Source organism: Diabrotica undecimpunctata, chromosome 1, assembly GCF_040954645.1.
Source record: "Diabrotica undecimpunctata isolate CICGRU chromosome 1, icDiaUnde3, whole genome shotgun sequence".
Lineage (NCBI taxonomy): Eukaryota > Metazoa > Arthropoda > Insecta > Coleoptera > Chrysomelidae > Diabrotica > Diabrotica undecimpunctata.
The window spans coordinates 200,923,121-200,949,919 of record NC_092803.1 but is presented as its reverse complement, the minus strand read 5'-3'; the positions used below and the strand labels follow the sequence as shown (position 1 = coordinate 200,949,919).

General features: G+C 32.4%; 2 protein-coding genes across 2 annotated transcripts in view; one reads left to right on the top strand and one right to left on the bottom strand.

The window, feature by feature from the left end:
* LOC140432860 (periostin) overlaps nucleotides 1-26,799 on the top strand; it is a 188,342-nt gene that overhangs the window by 76,884 nt on the left and 84,659 nt on the right. The gene's annotated exons all lie outside the window — the stretch shown is intronic.
* On the bottom strand, nucleotides 7,161-9,548 carry LOC140442534 (uncharacterized). The gene is made up of 5 exons (XM_072533595.1): nucleotides 9,247-9,548; nucleotides 9,112-9,184; nucleotides 8,427-8,807; nucleotides 8,162-8,327; nucleotides 7,161-7,552 (listed from the first exon to the last, which is right to left on the bottom strand). Exons 1-5 carry the CDS (start codon nucleotides 9,546-9,548, stop codon nucleotides 7,161-7,163), a joined length of 1,314 nt encoding a protein of 437 aa, XP_072389696.1.

Here is a 26,799-nt window from a genome sequence, read left to right as displayed (position 1 = left end):
TAAATCCTAACGAAACAAAAAATCCAACATCATTCATATCTCAAACATAACAATTAAATATTCACCAATCCACTCCCAAGGCTGAAATCTTCAAAGATACACTTTAAGCCACATTCATTGTTCCTGAACCCCAACTTCAGAAAATGATTTCGTATAGAAACCGAGCGAAACATACAATATCTCCTGGCAAGACCAGAACCCCAAAAAAAGCCCAACTATCACAAGATAGTGGTCTTAATCGACCCAACAACCATTAGGAGACTATGTAGCCTAGGCAAAAATACAGCATGTGGCCCTGATGACATACAGGAGATACCTCAAAGAACTTCCAGGAGCCATATTCCCACTGCTTGCCGAAACTATCAATACCTGCCTACAGCAGGAATACTTCCCTACCCCTTGAAAAGTAGACAGCAAAATCATGATCCCTAAACTAAGGGAAATTCCGAACAAGCGATGAATCCTACAGACCTATCTCTCTATTAAAATCTCTAGGTAAGATCTACAAGAGGGTCCTAAAGGAAATACTCGTAGAACATCTGAAAACATTCAACATCATATCAAATTTTCAATTCGGCTCAAGGCTCAATAATCACGCCAATACTATATACAGTCTATAACAACGACCTTCCGACTCCCCACAACTCGTCTAAGGGTATCCTGCTTTACGCAAGTATCAAGGTATACTCTTTAGAAATCCCAAATGATCCAGGCTAGAGCTGGAACAACTAAAGCACATAATGCTCAACGGAGAAATGCTCGATTTTCCACCGTCAATATGTCCTACTTGGGTGACGAATTTGCGAAGACACTCAATTGGAACGACGATCTCAGAAGCACCCTCGGCAGGGTAAGAAACAGAGCCAAACTTCTAACAGCACAGTGGTATATTTGGGAATAATAGTCAAGTTACTCTCCTATACACAGAACCTTCTTAAGACCTATTAATGAATACAGAGCAAAAATCTATACTCGACTAAACAGAAAACACCTAAATCAAGTCATTACCACAGAAAGAAAAATTCTGAGAAAAATTATGTGTAAAAACTAGGACTTCCCGTCAGCATATATTTCCCTTAATCTATCAAATAACGCATGTATACTTAATCCATAATAGGATACTTAACCTAAGCAAGAGATACGTTCTCTCCACTATAAAATGTAGTAGAGTCCCATACTCATCAGAATTCCAAAAACTAAAGTTCCATTCTTGGAACTTTTAAACTTTTAAACATAGCAGGTACCGAACTTACTAATAAGTACTAAAACATATAAGAAACTGTCCCAATAAAATATCGCAGGCCTGCACTTTTGCCTGCACTTGCCAAAAAAATTGAAAAGAGACGTTCCTAATAAATCCCTAGAACCGTCTAATTGGTAACTGCATGGAATAAATATTAAATGATAAACTGTGACTTGGTCTTCTCCAATAAATATATAATATACAAACAAAACAAACATAAAATCATAAATATAGATAAATTCACCCATTAACTCAACTAACAAACTACAAAAAATCTCAGCTTCTACCACATCTTCCAGCTTCAAACAACATCTCCATTCTTCATCCCCTACTTAGACCTCCGCAACAAAAAAAAAAATGGGGCGAAGAGACGAAACCCTATAACAAGGTCCTTATAACGTTAAACCGGTTCCGGCCATTTGCTATTTTGTAACATAATACCAATCGATAACCTTAATTATTTCTACTACTGCTCACCTTGAGCAAATTATGTTTGAACATAATTTGCTCAAAGATAAAATCGAGAAAAAAGCGAACATGGCAGATGAACAACAAGGCTTCCGAAAGAACCGCAGCACAATAGACGCAATTTTTATTATCAGACAAATAATAGAGAAGTCTATTGAATATGGAAAACCAGCATACATGTGCTTTGTAGATTTAAAAAGTGCTTTTGACAGGGTGAAGCGAAATGACATCTTAAATTTATTACAAACTGAACAAATAGACCATCAGATAATAAGGACAAAACATGAAATTAACAAGAACACCAAAACCAGAGTTATAATGCCAATAGGGGAAACAGAATGCATAGAACTAAAAGGAGGAATCCGCCAAGGAGACTCGCTCAGCCCATTGTTATTCAATATGGTGATGAATCAAATAATTTACGAAATAAGAAAACGACAAGGATACCACATAAAACTGTGGATGCATAAAATCACGATACTATGCTATGCTGATGATGCAGTACTAATTGCTGATAGCGAAGATGACCTACAAAGGCAGCTCCACACCTTCAATATCACAGCACACAAACTTAATATGAGAATATCAGTAGAAAAAACTAAATGTATAGTGATCAGTAAAGAGCCGCGTAGATGCAAACTAGAAATAGAAGGCAAAACTGTAGAACAAGTAATGAAATTCAATTACCTAGAAGTAGAGATCACTAGTGACAGAGATATAAGAACAGAGACCACAAGGCAAGCATCAAAAGCGGCAGGAGTAAGTGGTTGTCTCCGAGAAATCATATGGAGAAACAAATATCTGACCACGGAAAGCAAAATGAAAGTATACAAGACAACAGTAAGGCCAATCCTAACATATGCAGTGGAGACAAGGACCGATACAAGAAAGACGAAACAACAAATCAACAATATCGAAACGAAAGTATTAAGATCAATAGCGGGCATATCATTAAGAGACAGACAAACCAACATAAGTATACGCGAACAATGCAAAATTCAAAATATTAACAGGTGGATAAAAACAAGAAAAAAAAACTGGAACGAACATGTAAACCGAATGACCAGATAGATTAGCGAACATCTGTAAAAACAATAAGCCGTATAGCAGATGACCCGTTGGAAGGCCGCCAAAAAGGTGGAAAGATAATGTACAGTCAACAACGACTGAAACAGAATAAGACACAGATAAACAGGAGTAATCCTAGTCGCACGATGAAGAAGAAGAAGATAATTTGCTCAAGAATATAACATTAAAACATTTTTGCCCCTGAAAGGGTTAAACTTACAATTTGTTTGCCTCAGAGCCTTTTTTTGTAATAATATAAATCAGAAAATAATGAAGATACGGTTACTCTACGAATATCATATACAACAGAACGAGTTGTACTATCAATATGTACAAAAAAAAGTAAAATAGAGACAAGAGACTAAAAAAATATTTTTTGTAATATGCACATTTAATTATAAATAATTTGTGTTTAACTTTTTTGTGTTTTTACAATATTTACTATTAGTCTTGTGTTGTGTCGAGGAATAAGTAATATATTGATGGGACGAAAGGACCTATGCCCAAATTGAGTGTAATACCAGGAGGAAAACAACCACGAGAACAGAACACATTGGATTTTTCCGAAAACTGTCTCATTAGAAACATATTGGTGTGCAATTCGAAACCCTTACTGTATATATCCTCATAAACCCAAAAGCTGCTTGTTATGTTTATGGATCTTTATAGTATAGTTTTGAATATTTATACAACTTGGTACCCTTAGATAAAAAGCAAAGCTGCAGTTTAAATTAATTGCCAAGAAATATCGGTAAGAAAATATGCAGCATTTTATTTGAAAAATGTTTCTCTTTAAATGAACATCCTTTTGAGAAAAAGTTTGTTAAGTCTATCTACCTCCTTGCATAGCAATTCCGCCAACTTTGATCTCAGAAATATAATAAATTCACGATGAAATATTTACAGAGACTCTTTCATTTCGAGATTTTTCTAATTTTTTAATTTAAGTCGGAGAAGTAATGAAAATATAAAAGTGAAAAAGGTAACAAAGGAGATTGTAATTCTGCCAGAGGCTAATTTTGTTATTTGAGAAGTTGTGATTTTTCTTTTGAAGAATACACTTTTGTTTGGATTTTTACAGACGTTAAGTTGGAACTAGTTAATGAAGTTTTTTATTACGGCCGTAAATATGTTAATGCGCGCAATTTAGAATGATAATAAAAGTCAAATAGCTTTAACGTAATTAATAAAAATAAATATAAATTTTTGCACCAATAATAATGACAATCAAGAAATATTGGCTAATTTTAAGGCTAAATGAACTATTGAAGTAGATAAAGTAGGAAAGGCAACCCTAGACCAAAATTCAAATATCCTGTTAGTAACAATTTTTCATTGAGTTAAATACATACTTTTATTTTAATGTACTTTTTAACAAAAGTCAACAAGAATCAACAAATACGGGGGGCAATGATAGGGCGGTAGTCTTAACACACGATGTCCAAAGCTATGTATAATTTCGTCTACTATATACATGTTTGATTGTGCATGACTTTTAGCTAACGTTAGTAATTGAGGCTTAAAACAGTATTGAGGAAATGTAATATTTTTATTCGTTAACCATTCTTTTATTTTATCTAAGGTCCAGGTGTTTGTTGGTTGCTTGTTTAAAATTTCCGAATGGTACGCAGCATTCTCCAGTACTATAACGGATGGTTCATGTAAAACCTCAATAAAACCATGTTTTCCACCTTCATGCACTATAATATATCTCTTTCCCTCGTTATCGATGTGTTTTATGGATTTTATGCTCTCGTCCTGCCAAATTCGTTTGATACCGCCTTGTTCTGCCAATTTCTTTTCATTTATATTAAAAATAGTACATTTATTTTTATTACAGTTGTAGTACCTAATAAAGTAATAAAATATTGTAATATCAAAGAAACCCGGCACGCCTCTTTGGTGTATACATTTCACCGAAATCCAACCCAAATATCTACTAGTGTCTAGAACCTGACCCACTACTCTGTGCAGACTTGCGCAGTTCATTTGTATATATTTCTGAATGTGTCATTGAGGTTTATATGTATTGTTGGTTGCGAACATTTTTTTTATAAATTATAATTATAATATAATTACTTCGACTTCAATCCATCTATTTAACCCGTTTGATAAATTTAATAATGTTTAAATTATAAGAATAACTCTAAAATTAATAGTAAATAATAGCAAATAAAAATTAGTGGTCTTTTAAAATAGTTTTAAAAGGTATTTTAAAAAATACTTTTTGCGCATTTTTTCCAATAAAAATTTGTTATTTTATATACAGGATGTTGACTGATAATATTAATTACTATGATACCAACTTTCTTATTTTAAATGAAACATTGGTTATATTATAAAATTTTTGGATTCTGCACAAAATTCCCAGAACTTTGATATATTGCATGTTATAGTTTTAATTAACTTATTTTAGGATACAGGGTGGTTAATGAATAGATCACTCTCTGCGTGTCTTCTTGTCACTTTAAAAGGTTCTATACCTAATTTCAATTAAGAAGAGTGTGTTCATTTTCGTATCTCAACTTGATTTTAATAATGTATATAGTACTCTAAGAAATGTACCTATCTATATTCTTTTAAAATACATATTATGTCAAATAAATGAAACCTGCCTATATTTTTACCAGGTGTCAAATGGAATGTACATAGGTAGGTATTTTAAAGGTTATAGGTATATTAAAAAGTTAATATAGAATGGATTGTGCCTTTAATACATAGCATGGCAATCGAATATATTAAAGTTCTTTGAATTTTGTATTGGATCCAATAATTAAATAATATACCTGGTAATCCATCTAAAATAATAAAGTTGGCATCAGTATTTACATGACATCATACTCTGTATAACACCTTTTTATTGGAAACATATGCGCAACAAAAAATATTAAAAGCCAGAGCTTTTCGAGGAACTATTCATCATTTAATAAATAATTTTTATATAACCGTGCTGAATAATGTATTTCGAAACGGGGAAATTAGTCATTTATACATATTACAAAGAATTGGTCTCTAAAACGTTTTTGAGCAAGCCAAAAAAATCATATTATAAGACATGAATGAATCAAATATGTAGCATCTTTTTGTAGATGTATTATTCAAAAACAAACTGAAAAGTTATTACTATAAAGAAGGATCTGTATAGCTGTGGCTATGCTTGACTTAAATAAAACAACGATTAGATAGAAAAAAATCACAAATTTTATTAAAATTATCTATATTTTTTAATTGTTAATATAATTTGGTACATTGATTTGTATATATGTAATATTTTCTAAGTAAGCTTTATATAAATAAATAGTCTATTTACAAATGTATTTACTACTACTACAAATGTACTGACACTTATTCTCACCTAAACAATGATTTCTATAAACAAAATTTTTGGGCTCTGCCTTAAATCCATTATTAGCTAATATATTGATGGAAGACTTCAAAACAAACATTTCTAATCAAAATTTAAAGTCCACAATATGTTGGAGATATGTGGATGTGTTGGACACATTTCTGATTAATGTAAATAAAAGGTGAGAGGAGAAGTCAATAAAATTTACAATGGAAAAGGAGTATAATAACTTGTTACCTTTTCTGGATGTTTTAATCTCAAAGGAAAATAGTGGATATGGGACTCATGTATACAAAAAAACCAACACATACGAATGGATATCTAAAGTATAAATCAAATCACAACATAAATGTTAAAAAGGGAGTCATTAAATCATTATATGGTAGAGCTAAAATTGTCTGTTCTAATGAAAATTCGTTTTTGAAAGAAAAATAATTAATAACATCTATTTTAGTAAAAAATGATTATCCGATGTCATTTATAAGTAAGGAATTTTCCAGAATAAAGGAATTCGAACAAAATAACAGAAAGGAATCCTGTTACATTCACACGACAAAATTCGAGGAAAATAACAATACCATATATAAAAGGATTATCAGAAAAACTTAAAAAGGATAGAAACTAAATTCAATGTTTCAACAATATTTAAAACAACAAACACATTGAGATATATCTTATTCAAAACCAAGTCTAGCAATGAACAGGAAGGAACAAAGAATTGTATTTAGAAAATACCATGTGAATGTGAAAATTTTCACATTCAATCAATCTTACATCAAAAATAGAGAATTTGACAGATATGTAAACAAGCATGGGATAATAAACATAGAATACAATAGGATGATTCATGTAATGAAACAGATGGTAAAAAGAGAAAAGTCAAAGAAGCTGCTCTTATTATGTTAAATGAAACTAACTGTATCGCAAATTCCTCGTTAGAATGTAGTAGGATGTGGCTACCAATATTATGGCTTATTTTTACATCTGTATACATAAAAATTATTAGGAAGTTATCATACAAAATTTACAGAAACTTTAATTAAGCAAGTTAATCGCAATTGTGTTACATTCTTCACTTGTAGGTTTAGTAAGATGTTTCTTTTTGCTGGGTTTTTTCTTCGTACTAAACAGCCGTCTCTGTTTCAGGATTTTTGCATTGCTGGGTTTTGAATCTTTGGATTCAAAGTTACTAATGGTCTGTTGGCTAATTGCTGTTAAGGTTGGCTCAATTGGATTCACCATTTTTTCCAGAGCTGTCCATTCTTGCTCTGTTTTAACCCCATTAACTAGAACATACAGGTGTCGCAACATCTCTTCTTTTCTTTCTACCAATGATTTGCATCTGATAGCTGACTTATTATCCAGCTCTTCAAAAATAATTTCTGATTCTACTGCTCTTTGATCTTCAACGATTTCCATTTTCTGTTCTACAAAAAAAAAGGTTTTTATTATACACACACCACAAAATTAACGCATCATTAAAACTCCAGTTTCATACATGTGAAGTTTAATATGTTTTGATATAGATATATACATTTTGAAAACCTTTTCATTTAATAGAATGTACAATTTTCATGCCAAAAATGAAAAATTTAACTTTGGTCTTAAAATGCTCCTCAAACAGACACCAACAAAACACCACACTAGATACAACCAAAAACATTTTATAATAAATGTATCTCTAATATTCAGGGTAGACACTGTTTAATTGCTCTGCATTGGAATGGCATTCTAAATGGTTAGAAGTACTATGCATTTAAATGGCACAAAAAGTTCAGTCAGGAGGTGGTTTTAAATTTATTTTTAACTTTTTCTTTTTTGGATGAGCTGCATATTTTTAAATAAATTAATCAAAATCCTAGATATGTATATATATATATATATATATATATATATATATATATATATATATATTAATAAATAACTTAGAGGCACCACCATAATAATTTATCAAGATTATTTTATATATTTATACATAAATTCAAAAAGTTTGCAATCAAAAACAAATTATTTATGTAATATAAAAAAATATTTACCTTCCTGTGATGATTCCTTTGTAAGTTGCCTATACCTACAAAGCAAGTGAATGTGTTTGCACATATTCCATGCAATTGCAGAATCAAGGCAGCTACACGAATATTTGTGAATACACACGTTGCAGTCTGTACAAATAAGTTGACAATCACATTCAACATCATTTTCATTAATACTATGTATCTCAGCTTTTGTCGAGGATGGAATTTGCCAAGTGCCTTCAAAATTTATAATATTTGTCATGTCTAAATTACAACTAGTTTTATGTCTTTTCCTAATTTCTATAATTTTATAGGAAAGTTTTTGTTTATTGAGAATAATTAGCCTGTCAAAGAGCTTGTCTCTTATGAATTTCATTAGAGCAGTTACAGCTTTATCTAACCTTTTATTATTTCTGCCTTGTAAGTAAATGTATTTGATGGTCCTATGCATTCGTTCAATGTGCATGTTGGTGTTTAGGCCAGCATGCATCCTATAGCAGTAAGCCCAGGATATAGTCTTACTTGCATAATTTGTCTGAAAATAACGACCGAAATTAACAGTACTTGGATCATCAAATGTATTTTCTATAAAACTATTTAGCATGGGTTCAAAGGCAGAAGGATCTGTTTCTTGGAGAAGAACTCTTAAATTTTTATACACCAATTCCTGAAAATATAAATATGACACTTAAGTATTTAATTTAAATTTTTTCCATAAACTTTTAATTTGAAAAATAAAGATGTAAAGAAACTCTTACAAATTTTGTATAAAGGGGCTCACCTCAAGACACACATACTGCCTTGTTGTGAACAGTTTTGTTCCACAATCAATACAATTGCTGAACATTAATACAGTCTGAGGAAATTTTTGAAAATGATATAAAAGAGTAAAAAAAAAAATAAGTTAATTTTTAATGACTGCATTAATTATTAAGACTTATTATTTCAAAATTAACCCAATAAGTACATACCTGTTTTTCTTTGGTCTTAATCAAAGTTAGGTTCTTTCTCCATGCACGATCCACATGCCATGTACAATATAAGCTGAAAAATATACATAAATAATTAAAGTTATATTATAATGTGAAGAATGCAATTAAACATACCGGAAATGTGTTTCAGTCATTACTTTTGACCATGCATTATAATACACCTCTGCCATGTCAGACATGAAAACTTTTGCTTCAATAAGGCCACTTTCTTTCTTGACACAATCAAAGAATAAAGACATTATAGTCTCATCACTTCTATTGGAGATACAGAAACAACAGGGAAAGCCTTGACGTAGGTCATCAAGAACTAATAATGTGTGAAGCTCGAATTGGTAGCTGTTAACACCATGAGTTCCATCGACACAAATACAGTCACTTCCAAACTTCTTCAATGTGGTGAGTTGACCAGTGTTCATAATGATTAAAACAAAATCAGCACTATGCAGCTGGGGGTACTCATCCAATGTCACATCTTGGGGCTTATAAAATAAAACACAGGTGTTTCTCATTTCATTTACCCAAGATTCTAGGCTAAGAGCATCATTTTGATGTCTTACTGTAGTAAAGCGAAGGTTAAAGGTAGCCTCAATATTATACAGATCCTTCTTTGTCAAAAGGTGCTTTCTTTGTAATTTGTCTGCATCTGAAATTCCATCTCTCACTTCATCTAAAACTGCTTCAAATAGAATTTTTGCAGCTAGTTTCGTAGCAATTGATTTTCTTTCTACGGATGACAAAAATAAGTGCCCAATTGTATTTTGGTGACCAACATGAGTTTTCACGAAATATACTAAATATTTTCCATCACTTTGGACAACTTCTTTAATCATAGCAGGACAGTATCCATTAATTTTATTGCTACCTTGTGTTTTAAGGTGTCTGTTGCCTTTACCTTTTGAGGTGAAAAATCCCGATCGGTGGCATATGTAGTTTACTATTCCTGCCTTTTTTCCTTTTTCCATAACAAAACTAGCATTTGATTCATGCTCTATTTTATTCTTCCAAGAAATAAAGTCATTATGGTTGGAAAACTCTATTAGATCATATTGCATAGTAATGCCATGAGAAGTTTTATAGTGTTTAATAAAATCCTTTTTAAAAGTGGCACTATAATCACACAGTGGACATTTTTGTTTTTGAGTTTCTACAGAATCCGAGGTAGAAACTGACACATTCGAGTGCACTTTTTTCAGATGAAAGTTTAAATTTGGCTTATAACTAAATTGTCTATCACAATATGTACATTTATAGACGTTGCCTTTTAGAACTTTTAAAGGCGCAAGTAAATCCAATTTGTCGGGATGAGAACTTTTTACATGTCGTCTTAGTTCACTTAAACGTTTATAAACTTTTCCGCATTCCACACACTTAACGCTTTCCGCACCGGACATTTTCACAATAAAATAAAATGTTCAAAAAGAAAACACAGAACTGTGAACGATAAAAATAGTAGAAAATTTATTTGTAGTCTGTAACAAACAAGACAAGAAAAGAAAATAAGAAAACACTAAAACAAATGCTAAAACAAGTTGTCGTTGTCGTCACGTCACTAAGGACTAATAAGACGCCATGCGTAAGTCTGTCAGTAATAATAGGCAACTTACATTACGCGGCTCAGAGTAGTGGGTCAGGCTATAGACATTAGTCAAATATCTGATGAACACATTTGCGTAAAAATTTTTGTTCTTTTCGGATTAAATTTCACAATAAATTTTGCGTGTATCTGAACATCTATTAGCTGAAATAATTTTAGTTCAGATGTCATACTAACAGTAGACCCTTTTTATTAGAATATTAATTAGACCAATTTACTTTCATACTTCTACTTGCACAGTAAAATGTTCGTTGTCGCACTAATCCCAAACAGTCGTATATTCGTGGAATAACCTATACTACGTATTCCAGTACTAGAAGATACTTCTGCTATTATAGGATACACCATTTTCTAGAAAAATCAATTTGAAAATTTTTCATTATTTCGTCATGAAAGTTAAATTAATATGTTTTGCACCAGTTGGCTTTGAGCTGTCAACAGAAGTATAACCTACGTTTTTCATTGACAAATTGTTGTCAGTTCGTGAAGTTTATCTTCTAGTTTTTTACTTTGTTGCTTTTAAAGACAACAATTTAAATTCAACAAAAATTGTTTTACTAATGAGAAATACGTTGGTAACAATCACAACATTGTTCAAGAATTTAAGCATCAGCATAGGTGTAGCATAAAGGTGTGGATAGGAGTAGTTGACGTTGATCTACTTGAACCTGTGGAATTGCCTGCTCGTTTAAATGGTGCTATTACATTTCTTTCAAAACTTTTTACCAGATTTGTTAGAATATGTGCTTTTAAATATTCTGCAAAACTTATGGTTTCTACATGACGGCTATCCGCCCCACTTTAGCAGGAATGTACAAGACTTTCTTGATAATAACTACCAAGACCACTTGATTGAAAAAGGCGGTCCAGTTGCTTGACAGCAAGGTCGCAGGATTTGAATCTTTGCGATCATTGTATTTGAGGATAAAGAAAAGCATTTGTTTATTCCGTTCTGATATAAAATCGAGCACAAATCTGGCTAAGAATACAAGATGCTTGCGACAAATTTAGAAAAAACTTTAGAATTTTTTGTAGATTCGGCGTTCTCTAGTAGAGAAAGTAAGTAAAATTAAAAACTTATGCAAAGAAACTAATAGTCATCACATCGAGCATTTTTTGTAACTACATATCTACCTTTGATGTTTTTGTTCTTTTGTGTTAGTTTCGTTCCATCCTAATAAATAGTTATTTAATAAAATTCTGATTCAATTTGATTACTTTCTTCTTTTTCCAAACTGTTTTTTACGAATTGTATGCTGCATTTATTAAAACAAAAGAAAATTAATGAAATTAATTAAGGTACCTATTAATTTAACTTTCATGACGAAAAAACGAAACATTTTTAAACCGATTTTTCTAGAAACCGATGTCTCCTACAGATTTAAAGTACAAGTACTTTTTAGCACTAGAATACCTGAAAATTTACTAATCTATGATGAAAATGCTAAAAAGTTAAAGAAAAAAAGTTAGGCGTTAAAATAACCATTGACCTACCCAAAACGGACGCCTATGACCGGTCCTAGAAATTCCCAAGTGGTGGATTAAATGGTATAATAGCCTACTACATCCTAATATATGGTGACTTCAACGCTAAAACGAGTAGAATCGCAGATAAGACAGAAACATCATTGGGAAAATTTGATTCGGAAAACAGGAACGAGCGCGGTGAAACTTTACATAGTTTCCTGCTGGAAAAAAATCTATGTCAAATAAACAGCTTCTTCTACAAAAAAAGACCATTGGAGTCAGCTTTGTGATAGCCCAAATGGAATGATATTATAATATATGCTATAGGGTAAAACCAGATACACTACCAAAAAAAACCATATAACGAAAAATTTAGTCCACAAAAACAATGGTTAATGGTTAATCTGCAGGCAAAAAAGAGAGAATATTTGGAAAGAAAATCAAAAACAATCGAGAAGCATTACATTAGCAAAGAAATAAAAGTTTCTATAAAGAAGTGAAGAGAAACAGACAACCAAATAACACGCAAACAATTTTTTGTAGAAATAAAAAAGAACTGTTCCTTGAAAATACTGCAGAGAAATTAAACCAATGGGCACAATATTTTAAAGAACTGCTAAATAATGAAGAACAGATACAAGCAGATGAGGCAATAAGTAAATCAGAGGATAATGATAAGAAGTACAAAAAGAAAACAGGAAATAAAGCAAACAATAAAATGGCGTAAAATGGTAAAAGCGCAGGGGAGAATGGAATCCCGGTGGAAATTTTAAAGGAAGGAGGGAAAGTGTGGAGAAAATGCCAGAAATATGGAGTAATGCCGTATTTTGTCCAATACATAAGAAATGTGACAGAATCCTTTATGAAAATTACAGAGGGATAGCGCTACTGGATGTTGTGTACAAAATATTAGCAAAGATCATACGTAACAGATTGAAAAAATACGAGAATAGCATAGTAGGTGAATATCAAGGAGGGTTTAGAGCAGGAAGATCGACAGTGAATTAAATATTTACCTTAAAATTAATACAAAATAACAGTTACGAACAAAACCTTGGACTCCACATGCTCTTCATTGATTTTAAACAGGCGTATGACTCTATCGATCGGAAAAAGTTGTATAAAGCTCTACAAAATTTAGGAATATTAAAAAAGTTGATAAAATTATCAACTATAATATCAAAGTACTAACAATAGAGTGGTCATAGAAAGAAGTATGTCAAATCTGTTTTCGGTTACAAGAGGATTAGGACAAGGGGATCCACTTTCTACTGATCTGTTTAACTTTGTCTTAGAGGCAATAATGAGAGAAAAAGTTCCAAAGTACGGGTACCATTTTCCACTATAAACAGCAGTGTATAGCGTACGCAGATGATGTGGTCCTCTTAACAAGAACAAAAAATTAACTTGAACACATGTTTTTTAAGAACTTTGAAGATAAAGCAAGAAAATTTTCGTTGTATATAAATGAAGCAAAAACAAAGTATTTGGAAATGCGTGGTGAGATAACAAAACACAATAAATTAGTCACACTTAAAACGAGAAGAAAGGATTACAAAATTGAAAATGTCATCCAGTTCGAGTATTTGGGTGTAACAATAACGAATAAAGGGGAAAAAGAAAAAGAAATAGAAAAGAGACTATTAAAAAGAAGTAGAGCAATCGGCTCATTAAACAGTATTTTAAAAGTAAAAAATGTATGTAGGACAGCAAAAATTCGAATATATGAAACAGTCATTCGGCCAGTGGCAGTGTACGCCTGTGAGACCTACAGGAAAGATGAATAAGAAAGATTAAATGAAAATCGAGATCTGAGAAACGAAGGTGCTGCGGAAGATTTATGGTGGTATTAGGACGGCGGAAGGAAACTGGAAGAAGAACAAATAAAGAGGTAGTGGAGATGTATGGAAAACACCTAATTGTACAAAAAGTCAAAACACAGAGAGTCAGGTGGTTAGGTCACATCACTCGAATGCCAGAGAGACTTTTTGTAAAAAGGTGCTTTTTGGTGGAGGCGGGGTATAATGAAGAGAGGAATTCCATGGAAAACGTGGATAGAAACAGTTAAAGGTGATTTAAATGGTATAGGAGTGCAGAATTGAAGAGAGAGCAAACGACCGGAAGAAGTGGAAAGAATTAACGAAGGAAATAGAAGCGAAGGGCCTCCATGGCCTGTAGCCACTAACGAAAATGAACAATATACATTTAAAAAAATTTTGTTTAAAATGTGCATAATTGTGATACCAATAAGCTTTATAACAAACAGATATAAAAATAACGTGACTTAAGACTATTAGGCAATTGTCTAGTTTGTACCCACAGTTTACAAAATACTAGTTGACAGCAGCTTTTATTTTAGAAATAAAACTTTCAAATGAACTAATTTTAAAATATATCAAATATTTTCTGAAATGTATTTAAAAAATAGGCACAATGTATTTTCAGTTCTATCCTATCAGTCCTATTCTATTCTGTTTTGTAGCACAGCTGATTAAATGATATTTCTATAAACTAGAGAATTGCTTTATATGCAGTGGATCATGTGTATATTTTTCATTATATTTGTACACAAATATCAAATAAATGTTTGTCACACTTTCCAATTCCGAACGAATAAAATTTATTTGTTATCAACTCTACTTCATTAGGGCGTGTTGTTAAATTTTACGCTTGTATACACAAAACGGAGCCAAAACAAAACTGAACAAAAGCAAATTAGATACACGCCAAATGAAGTAGGCTTTGTCATGTTTTACCACCTTTTGATGTAGTTTGTTGGAAAAATTTCACGTTTACAAAATACTACATAAAAGTTGACTTACGTTTATACTCTTTCATAGGAATTACCCCATGCTGTTGTTACTTGCTAACTCTATTAAATAATATAACACAAACTCTTAAATTCGTAGCTACATACTATATTCAATCAAATAGCAGATTTAACAAGCTTCGGATAATTTAATCTGTTGTTGATGATGTTTGTAAATATCTTATATATGATAAGTAGTAGACTTATTAGGTCTGTAGTTTTTGATATCCTCTTTGCTATCTTTCTTATAAATGAGAATTATGTTTGAAACGAGGAAATACTACAAATCCCTAAATCATAGTATTTCAACCACGATTTCAAATTTGTAAAGACACTAACGGAGACATTCTACATGATAAAAACTCAGTTCTTAACCAATGGGCACAACATTTTAGCGAACATCTAAATATAAACTATATTGAAGTAGGTTACAACATAGACGATCAACAAAATCTACAACGTCAACTACACAGTGAAGACCCAACAAGAGAAGAATTTCAAATGCCATCCTAAAACTCAAAGAAAATAAAGCCCCAGGAAACGATGAAATCTATTCGGAAATGTATAAAAAAGGTGGAGTTCAGCAATCTATTCTTTTTGCAGCAATCTATAAACTAATAGCACTTATATGGCAGAATTAATTGACACCAGAAGAGTGGCTAAAGGGAATAATATGTCCGTTGCATAAAAAGGGTGATCAACTGGAGTATAAGAATTATAGAGGCATTACTCTGTAAACATCTGCGTATAAAATCTTCGGCAATGTACTGTTTGAAATATTTAAACATTTTACAAAGGATATTGTTGGTCAATATCAATGCGAATCTACTGCTGGAAAGTCAACTATACATCAAATCCAAGCACATGGGCAGATTCTGGAAAAGTCACTAGAATATAACATGGATACACACCATCTCTTCGTCGACTTCAAAGCAGCCTATGACAGTGTGAAAAGAACTGCATTATATAATATAATGATAGAGTTTGGGATTTGGGATCCCACCTAATTTAGTTAAGTTGACTCAACTAACAATGCAAAACGTAGGCTTATGCGTTAGAATTGAAGGAGAAACTACGTTCTTTTTGCTTTATATTGACTTGAAAAAGGCAATTAGACAATTAAATATTCTTGATTGACGAAAATTCTCGCATTCGCTGAAGATATAGTTATAGTGGGCAGAAGTATGAGAGGTATAATGCAGTGTTTAACAAGGCTTGTAAACGCAGCAAGTGAATTAGGACTTGTAATAAACGAGGAAAAAACCAAATATATGTTCTTAAACCACCGAAATATCCAACAGAGAATTCAAATTAAAAATCATGCATTTGAGCAAGTTAAATAATTCAGATATCTTGGATCGCTAGGAAACGCAACAAACACGGCAAGCGACGAAATAAAAAGAAGCATAGCAAGAGCAAACAGAACTGTTTACGGTCTCCAGAAACATTTAAAAAATAAAAATATAAAACGTGCAGTAAAGCTCAATTATACAAGACCCTAATTATACCGGTTTTGATAAATGGGGCTGAAACGTGGACCTTACCTCAAAATGATGAAGGACTTCTTGGTATTTTTGAGAGAAAGATTCTTAGAAAGATATTTGGGGCTGAAAATGAAAATGGGCTATATATAGCGTCGAAGATACAACTTTGAATTATATCAGTTATACACCACTCCAGATATTTTTATTAAAGTGCAGAGACTTAGATGGGCTGAACACATTGGTAGGATGTCAGATCACGAATACACGATAAGATTATTATATTTTCAAAACCAGAGGGCACAAGTAGGGGACTCCACGAAGGAGATGGATTGATGATGTAGAAGAAGGCCTACAAATTCTAAGAAGATAGAGGGAATTTGCGAGGAATCGACAGGAGTGACGACTACTTTGTGAGCAGGCCACGATCCACAACGAATTGTCGAGCCACTTATGATGATGATGATGGGAATTATATTTGCTGTTTTCCAGTGGTCTGACATGTATCTTGATTTTAGGCAGTTCACCAATATGCCTGGTAAGATATTCCAGGTTTGTGCCAGCATATTTAAGCAGTTTCACTGTTAACCCATCTATTCCAGCTGTTTTACCGCTTTTTATTTCTGTAATTGTCGTTTCTACTTCTTCGGGAAGGACTTCTGGTACATCTTCATGGTTACTGTTTGCTTCTTCAAGTGTGTCAGGGGCTTTGTATAGTTCGCTGTAGAATTTAGTCACGAGTTGTATTATTTCATTTCTGTCTGTAATTTTGGTGTTTTCGTTTGTTAGAGCAACGATTTGCTTTACAGAATTACTGTATCGTACACGTAACTAATTATATTAAGTAGTTCCCCATTGTAGTACGAGTAAACATTAAACAATGTTGGGGCAAAATGCAACCTTTTCTGACTGTTCGTTGTATGGAGATTTTGTCGGTGTAATTGTTTCCAATTTTTGCGATAGCAGTTTGATTCCAGTACAGAGTTTAATGAAACGAATATCTTTGTCATCTATTTCTATATTTAGGACTATTTAGGATTTGAACGTACTCAAAAGTTTGGAGGGATTTAGGTCTGCACGCCCCCCTTAAAATTTTTTCTGTGCGCTTAGATTTTGTTGTTTCTTTTTTATGAAAAATGGTTTCAGAACAAGAAAGTAACGTGTCCATTTTTATTACAAAATGTTAAGTAGTTTAGGAGATAATGCAAAAAAAACAATTTTTATTTTGTAACTTCAAAGGGCTGTAACTTTTTTGTGTACATATGTACACATGGTGATAAGAAATAAGTCAAAAGAAACTATTATCCATGGTCCTTGGCTAATAGTTTCAGATGACTATTACTTTGTCCTTATATTCACTTGTAGAAATATTTTCTTGTCATAAAGAGGTCTATTTAAGAATGATTCTGTCCTTTTTGTATGCAATATCTGGCTTTTTCTCTTTCCAAAGAATGTGTTAATTAACAATCGATGTATTGTCAATCATAGCACGTTACCATTAGCTGTCTCAAATATTTAAAATAATGAAATCTACGTTTATTTACCTTTGACTGGAAAACGTTCATATTTAAGATTGGAAAATCATATTTTACGCGCTCGAGGACGTTTCAGCAAAAGAACCAACGCCGCCGTACAGAACGGATTCTAATTTTCGTACCAGTCCAACTCGGAAAAGTATTGACACCAATTAGGACACGACAGACCAACCCATGAACCATTCGTCAGCAATATTTACATTTATATTAAAATCAAATATAACTATACTTGCATCTCCAGAAGTTCTCTATACTATTTAATTTACATAATAATTTATTTATAAATAGAATATCTTTAACATCTAAAATATTTAACTATATTGCGAATAATGTGCAAATTTATTAATCCACTATATAGTAATAATTGAGGTATACGTGAAATTCCCTTGTAATTGAACTTGGAACAACGCAATAATGAAACTAGCACGATTTTTGGTTGTGTAAGTATAAAAGGATTTAAATATTCCCGAATGGTCGATGTTAAGCAGATACCCAAAGGGAATTAAGGACTGTCGCGGAATCTTAATTAGTTCGTATAGTTTTAATTGAAAGTACCATGAGGTGGAAAAACGTGACCAGTAGCTTATTTCCTTTGAGGATTAGAGCCTGTATCGTTCTCCTTTTATTGTACAGGGTGACTCAAACAAAAATATAAAAAGTAGTAAGGGATATTTGCAAGTTTAGGATTGATATATCTACACTTAATATACAATATTTTGTAGTTACTCAATCAATAATATTTTTATTAATTCTTGTAATTTTTTAGTTATTGATTATAGCCAGTTTTGCACTTTTTCGCACATGATATCCTGAAGCAGATATAGGTTTGGACCATAATAGCTAACTTTTGTTTTCGTTGCAAATTGTTAACAGAAAAAAGTAAAACACAAATACAACATTTTTGACAAGAGATGCCCATTAATTCAAGATAAAATGAAGGTCGAAAAAGTCAACCTTTGTCAGGAAAGCAATGCCAGCCAACAAAATGCATCCAATGATATCTGGAATACGCTCAAAAGAAACATACAAATAGCTACTAAAATTGTCTTTGGGCAACAAAAACGGGAAAATTTAAAACCATGGATTACATATTAATAAGAAATCATTGAGGTATCATTCTCTTAATGACAGCTACCATGCATATCAAAAAAGAAAATTAGCAGAAACGGCACTGGCCGAGGTAATACAAAAAATTATTGAATCCATTTATAATAGAGTGATTCTATTAACCGCCTTTCTAGATATAGCAGGCGCATAATGTACATTAATAATGCACTACCAAAGTCTCATTATGACGTTAAAAGGTATATCCGTTACCGTATTAACTGGATCAAAGCAATGCAGGAAAATGGACTGATACTAACAGACCTGCAAGGAGAGGAAACCTTGGCCAAAACAATTAAGGGATGCCCACAGGTGGGAGTGTTTTCTCCTCTCCTGTGATCACTCCATAGGGGGTATAAGTGCAGATCTATGCGTATAATAGCCTCATCTTTGTCAATCAGTTTTATCGGAATCTTAATCGTCATATTTATTTTAATCTTCGGGCACCTATAAAGTCGGGGATGTTGCTATTTAATGTATTTTCAAAATGCTGTCTCTATGTCATTTCTGCAACTCCCCAATCATTTCTTCGTTCCTACAGCAAATAATTTTCTACGGGTAAAACTTTGTTATTAAAATTATCTATAATTCTTATGAGATGTTGTTACAAATAAATCTTCTTTTTCTTTCTGCATACTATCTTAACTTTTTACCTCAGTTTCTGTAAGTTATTTTTATTCTGACTAATATTTGACACCAGCGGAATATTGTGAGCTTCATTTTATATTCCAAAAATTTTCATTAAAATGACTTTATACTACAATAAGCCAGACATATTACAAGAACAATACGAAGGAATCGTTGCTCATTATCGGAGCATCTGGGGTGGGTATAAATATGACTAATAAATTTTAACCAGACATTTATAAAGGACTCAAATTCTCTATAAAATATATTAAATCTTTACATAAACCAAACTATTAATGAAAAAAACTGTATTTATTAATATCTGTATAAATTGGTATATACAGACAACAATAAACTAATATTTAAATAAATTGCGGGTCACGCCATCAAATAAAAATAGCTAATTCTTCAAAAAAAGTAAATGAATAATTATTTAAAATTTTAAAATGAGAAATGAGTGGTATGGATCACAATTGTTCGACCGAAAAAGCTTTTTGGTTTTTTAGCTATACACGTAATATATACAGTAGTTGATAAATGAAATTTATAAATATGTCCCAACTTTATAATAAATGAAATAAATGAAAATGTAGTCGTGAAATGAATTATGTAGGTATCTTTATGATAAATAAAATAAATGAAAATTTAGTCGTAAAATGAATTATATATATATATATATATATATATATATATATATATATATATATATATATATATATATAAGAAATACTGGATATTATTGACTGTCGATATAAACAAACAACACAGTTTATTAGGGCTGCAGTCAGTAGGTTTGGCCGGGATGTTATAGAAACACTCTTTTGACTTTTGGTCGAGCTTTCGGAATTCTTTTATTCCTTCTTCAAGACACTGTAATTAGAAGAAAGTGTAAATATTTACAACATATCTCAAATTGTCATTACAACTTACTAGTCGTTGAGATTATTTTTCTAAAGCTACGACACTCAACATTAAAAACACACATATAAAATATAACATTTAAAATAATGGACAATATACATTTTAAAATTTAGTTGGAAAGTTAAAATTTTGTTGGTAACATCTTTTCATGGTGTGTTTTGACTGATCCATAGAGAACAGAAAAAAAAAACAAAAATAGTGTGATTAAAAAGTAATTAGGAGTCACATCGCAGCGACATAAAAACCAAAAAGATAAACGCATGTGCGCTCACAGAACATGCATTAACTTTAAAACATGAATTTAATTTTGAAGATTCCTGTATTCGGGCAAAGAAAAAAAACCATTCAAAACGTGTTTTCTTGGAAATGTGTTTCATAAAATCTAATACGTCTGGTATAAATAAAAAGTCAGACATAGATAAATTGAGCAACATTTATTGTTACTTACTGACAAAACATCAAAAATAAAATAAAGATTTACTTTTACATATACACACCGTAATACACCTGCATACAAAACATGTTGCATACTATCAAGACAGGTTTAATATACTACTTCCATTAATATAATAGCAAGAACTCCTAATTACTTTTTAATCACACTATTTTTGTTTTTTTTTCTGTTCTCTATGGATCAGTCAAAACACACCATGAAAAGATGTTACTAACAAAATTTTAACTTTCCAACTAAATTTTAAAATGTATATTGTCCATTATTTTAAATGTTATATTTTATATGTGTGTTTTTAATGTTGAGTGTCGTAGCTTTACAAAAATAATCTCAACGACTAGTAAGTTGTAATGACAATTTGAGATATGTTGTAAATATTTACACTTTCTTCTAATTATAGTGTCTTGAAGAAGGAATAAAAGAATTTCGAAAGCTCGACCAAAAGTCAAAAGAGTGTTTCTATAACATCCCGGCCAAACCTACTGACTGCAGCCCTAATAAACTGTGCTTTTTGTATATATATATATATATATATATATATATATATATATATATATATATATATATATATCCTTAATTAGGTTAGAAAAAAATCTATCGTGAAATGTTTTTTCACAGTTAACTCGAAATTACCAGGTCAATAATCTCTTATGCCCGTTACGCTCATGAGAAAACATAAAAACATAAAATTATCTAGAAATGTAATTTTTTCTATATTTTCGTGATCAAACAAAGATATACGCAAATAAAAGAACTTATGGCTAATACAAGTTATCAATACAAAACTGTACTTAAAGAACTAATTACTTAACATCTGCCGCCATCGTAACTTTATTATATTATGTTTTTACTTAAATTTGTTCATATTTTTACTGATGATTTAAATGCAGCTTTGATTACTGTTCAAATGCTATTTAGTTTCTCCTTTTACTGTCTCATTTCAAGACGGTCTTACAGTCTTTTAGCTTCATCTTATCAAATACTTGCTCGAATGGGCTTCCGATTTTAAAATCTAACCGTTATTGAGAACGGTATGTAATTCTTTGTTCTAAACGCAATCATTTTTCAAATGCTCTCTACATATTTCTCGTTCTGAAAATACTTTCACATTTTTTTAATAAAGTTAAGTACATATTTAAATAAAATAAAATCTAATATTTAAATATAAAAAATTCGAATTTGCATGCCATTTTAAAAGACGACCTTACGTAAACGACCCTATTCGAAATATTAAAATCCACCTAATATCTAACAATGGACGTGGGATTTACTGTCTAAATTTTGTCGGAATACTAAGGGATAAAGGGGTTAAATGGATGTTTTTGGAGGTGTTAGACTGCAATATCTGGTAGTAGGGATCTATTCTTTCGATGTCGCCAGCGGGTATCGCAAAATTGGATTTATGGCCGTTCTAAACAATGTATTATAAGCCGCGTCGTGAAGTAGTTGCCACAATGGTTTTTAATTAATTTTAGGTCTAAATAACTGTCGTAATTTCCGGTTAAACTTTATCGCAAATATTGTTGGTAAAATACGGCGGTAACGATTTGTCGTTTTCAAAAGACATGTTGGTCAATAACTTATTATGATGAATGAAATTAATAAAGTTTGTCTTCCATTTTAACTATTTGTTTAACGATATAGGATTTCAAAAACTTTTTCAATTTTCTCATAAAAGGTTTGGTTAATATCCATGATTTTACTTCATAAACGTCTGTGGTGCAGTAAGAAAAATTATTATGATATTTTGATATGTATTAAATAGATTATTTTATATTAAATAATATCGAAAATTATTTATTATTGAACTGAGTCCAGATTGGGCAATATCGAGTAGGTAACTGTATCATTATTATTCCAGATTTAGCAATACGGCTCACACTTCCTCTAAGGGGAAAATTCATTTATCCTAGATATCCACGGTATCGAAAGGATTGAGCTCTGGTGAGACTCTTTCAGTGTTATCGAGTTCTAGGTGACTTGGTATGTTGGAGTATCTCCAACACATCTGGACGTCGCGAAGAATACAGCTTTCTGTATGGTCTTATAAAGATGTTCATTTAGACCCAGTTGTTTTATATTCTCTAGGAGGTTTTTGGAAATAACACCAGTAGTTGATAGAATAATAGGTACTTTTCATTCTCCATCGTCACCTAATTTATATGTCTAGATCTCTGTACTTGGCGTTGTATTTAACACGCAAAATATTGGTGTTAGGTATCGCCATATCAATAAGTGTTGTTTGCCTAGTAAGTTTATTAACTACTATAAGATCTAGTCTATTATGTGCCACTGGTTGGCTGTGAGCACAGTGAGGTTCCAGTATAGCTTGTATTTGTCATTTACAAGCATTATGTTAGGGACGTATTGATAATAAGAAAGATGGTTGGAGAACTCCCAGTTTGACATCTAGTTCTTGGTGGATAGTCTTTTCTACGAGTCATGGCGTTCTTTATAATTAGTTCCAACAAATGCCTGGTAGCCACAGGTAAGATGTTAAATGGTTTCTTGGGCTTAGCATATATATCGGAATTTGTCATTTTGGGCTTGACAATATATTTCGGTAATTTTTGGTTGGAATAACCTGCTCCTGGATGGCAAGTAGGAATTCCTCAGTCTCGGAAAACATCTTTGCTGATGTCAAATAATAGTTCGACGCTGTATTGTCGAAATATTCTTAGCTGATCTCATTGAGATGTCTCCCATGCAGAGGTTTACTCATCCAGGTGCGCATTTTTTCTTGCTTAGTCAGGTGGTTTATGCGCATTTCTTGTTCCCTCAGTATAAGAGGCGTTGTATCGTCTACTGCACAAATTGCTCGATGTAAAGTAGGTGTCTCAGTCCGCACCTGAAAATAAGTTCTTAAATATTCTCTTTCCCATTGATATCTTGTTCATGTTGTATCAATATTATTATAATTATTTTTGTAAATACGTAGCTCTTGTGTGATTGTACGAACACACTTCGATAGTTAAAAATAATAGATTTATCATCAAAATTCATCATTTTTAAAGAATAGAATTAGAAATCGAAATCAAGTTTAGATCAGTAAAGATGTGATTGTTTTATTCTTCCTTAGCTACTTAACATTGAAAAGAACCTTACCAAACAACGCAATTAGCGTACAGGTCAATAAGTTTCTAGCAGTAAAAGCTATTTTTTGTACATTTATAAATGCTTCTATATTTTACAGTTATTATATAGCTATAAATATCATAATTATTTTTTTTTCAAAAGAAAATAAAAAAAAGCAGTAAACTAAGTGCAATAAAAGTTTGAAGTAATTAAAATGCAGTTTTCCTAAACGGCCTTTCATGCACGCAGCGACAACATGAAAAAGTAACGTTGTGATGAGGGACTGATGAGAGCTGTGATATTGACTATAAAGGAATTTTAATGGCGTACGTGTAATGATGTAAGGAAGGTATTTGCAATTATGTGGCTCATCAATCAATGCAGGCTCTCCCTCTGCACGAACGATTACTGAAGGATATGTGAAAACACCAGCGCCGTGGCATCAATCTTTAACGAAAGAAAACTATTTTGTTTCTTGTTTTTACCACCAAGATGATGTTGAATTTTAAACTGTGTTTAAGTATTTTTGTATATATTTATCTCAGAACAGTCAACGTTTTAACAAAGACTGTAATAATAATCAAATTAGGTATGTTTTATTTTAAAACTAACCAATGACTTTTCTTTTAACCCTTATCCGAATTAAAAATTTTTTATTAGAGCAAGGCTTATATAATGGTATTGTATTACTTTCTCTATATAGTAAAATGCTTAGGTAAGCGTCACGGAAGTAGCGCTACGAAATAGCTGTTTGTGGTTGGTAGTCACAGTAAATAATTGGAAGAGCCCATTTACGCGATGAGGAGAGTCCGTTATACAACATTTACTTTTTCAATTTTATTAAAACCTATAACAAAAATAATAAAATAATAAATAAAATTTCTTTATTCAATTTCAAAAGTGTTATTTAAATTTTAGAAATACAGAGAGCTTCGCGCTAGTCTACAGTACCGTCTACTGTGTCATCAAATGCCATAGTCTGTGGACTAGTACGCATTTCGATGCGCATCGCCCCGCCTCGAATTTTCCCATTGGCTCTTGACCTGGAAATCCCTATTTATCGCTCGAACAGCGCATATAAATATTGGCGATTTTCAGGTCAGCAAGTCAGTCCCTCACGGGCTCTCCGCGAGCTTAGTGCTCTCGGGGCTCTGCTTCCTGCATTTATTTTCCATACTCTGTGGCTGAGAATTGTTTCAACTTAACTTGGTGTTTTATTTCGACGAAGAAATTGTCATGTAAGAAATATCTTGCCTTTTTCAAGGCAAGACACCGAAGATAAATATTTCCCAAGTCCATAACCCGAAAATGGACTTAAGTAGAGGAGCTCTCGACAGTATATTTGAAGCCCTCTACAGAGCACCCGGAGACAACAGAAGGTGGTTAGACCCTTATTTGTTCCCCCGAGGTGACAACTGTACCACTTTCCCTATTTAAACAGAAAGCAGTTTTGAGTGCAATATGAATACAGGTAGATTATGTCCCGTAGCTACAATTTAGTCCTGCGTCTTTTTAAGTCTTCGTACCATCTTTGTTCCGATTTTCCTAAGCTACTTCTTGCTCTCCATGAGCATCTTCTTTCTCTTCATGAACCACTTCTTTCTCTCCATTTCTGATTGAAATTGAAGAAATGCCAAATTGTCTCAATACCAGATATGATGGCATACGGTTACATGGAGACCTCTCATAAACCACGTCACTATCGACGGTATAAATGAACTGTCCTCTATTTCCAGAGGAAGTAGTAAGTTGATTGGTGATCAGTGTAGTAGTGTCAGGGGGCTCGGGAGACTGAGACTTCGGAAACCCTGAAGAAGACATCAGAGAGGATGTCGGAAGCTTGGCGCAATGATAATCAACGCGGTTCAACTTTGAAGACTGGTGAGTTTAATATTAATTTTTGTAATCATTTCTGACAGTAAGATTTTGATTGACAGGTGGAACGGACGGTATTTTCTTTATGAGAGGCCTCCAAGTCGAAGGTAACCGTATGCCGTCATCTCTTTTATTGAGACAATTTGGCCTTTTTTTCAATTTTTATGGCTTTTCGGATAATTCTAGGTTTATAGAAGAGGATGAGGGGTATGGTTCTGGTGTTTTTAAAATCAATTTTATGACCTGTATGTAGATGGTCTTTAACACTCACGCAAAAATCTGCGAATAAACTCAGAGTTGCACAACGAGCCATGGAACGTGCAATGCTGAACGTGAGCCTTCAAGACCACATAACAAACCAACAAATCAGGCAAAGATCAGGAGTTCAAGACGTCATCGAAAGAACCACGACGCTTAAGTGGAACTGGGCAGGGCATTTAGCCAGAACACAAGATGGATGGTGGACAAGACGTATTATGGAATGGAGGCCCAGAAACTATAAAAGAAGCCCAGAACGACCACCGACTAAATGGACCGATGATATAAAACGTGTAGCGGGAAACTGGCTACAAGTGGCCCAGTGTAGAGAACACTGAAAAGAACTGAGGGAGGCCTATGTCCAGAAGTGGACGCGATTATCTGATTGATGATGATGATGTAGATGGTGTTGATCTAAAGCTAAAATTAAGTCGGAATTGCGAACAGAAATGGAATGTTCGTAAAGCCTA

What these genes read in the sequence shown, in the direction of transcription:
- LOC140442534 (XM_072533595.1), bottom strand. Translation starts at nt 9,548, where the DNA reads ATGAACACTGGTCAACTCACCACATTGAAGAAGTTTGGAAGTGACTGT. An exon ending in ATGACTGAAACACATTTCCG is followed by an intron (nt 9,185 to 9,246) that starts GTATGTTTAATT and finishes TATATTTTTCAG; the next exon opens with CTTATATTGTACATGGCATG. An exon ending in TTAAGACCAAAGAAAAACAG is followed by an intron (nt 8,808 to 9,111) that starts GTATGTACTTAT and finishes TTATATTTTCAG; the next exon opens with GAATTGGTGTATAAAAATTT.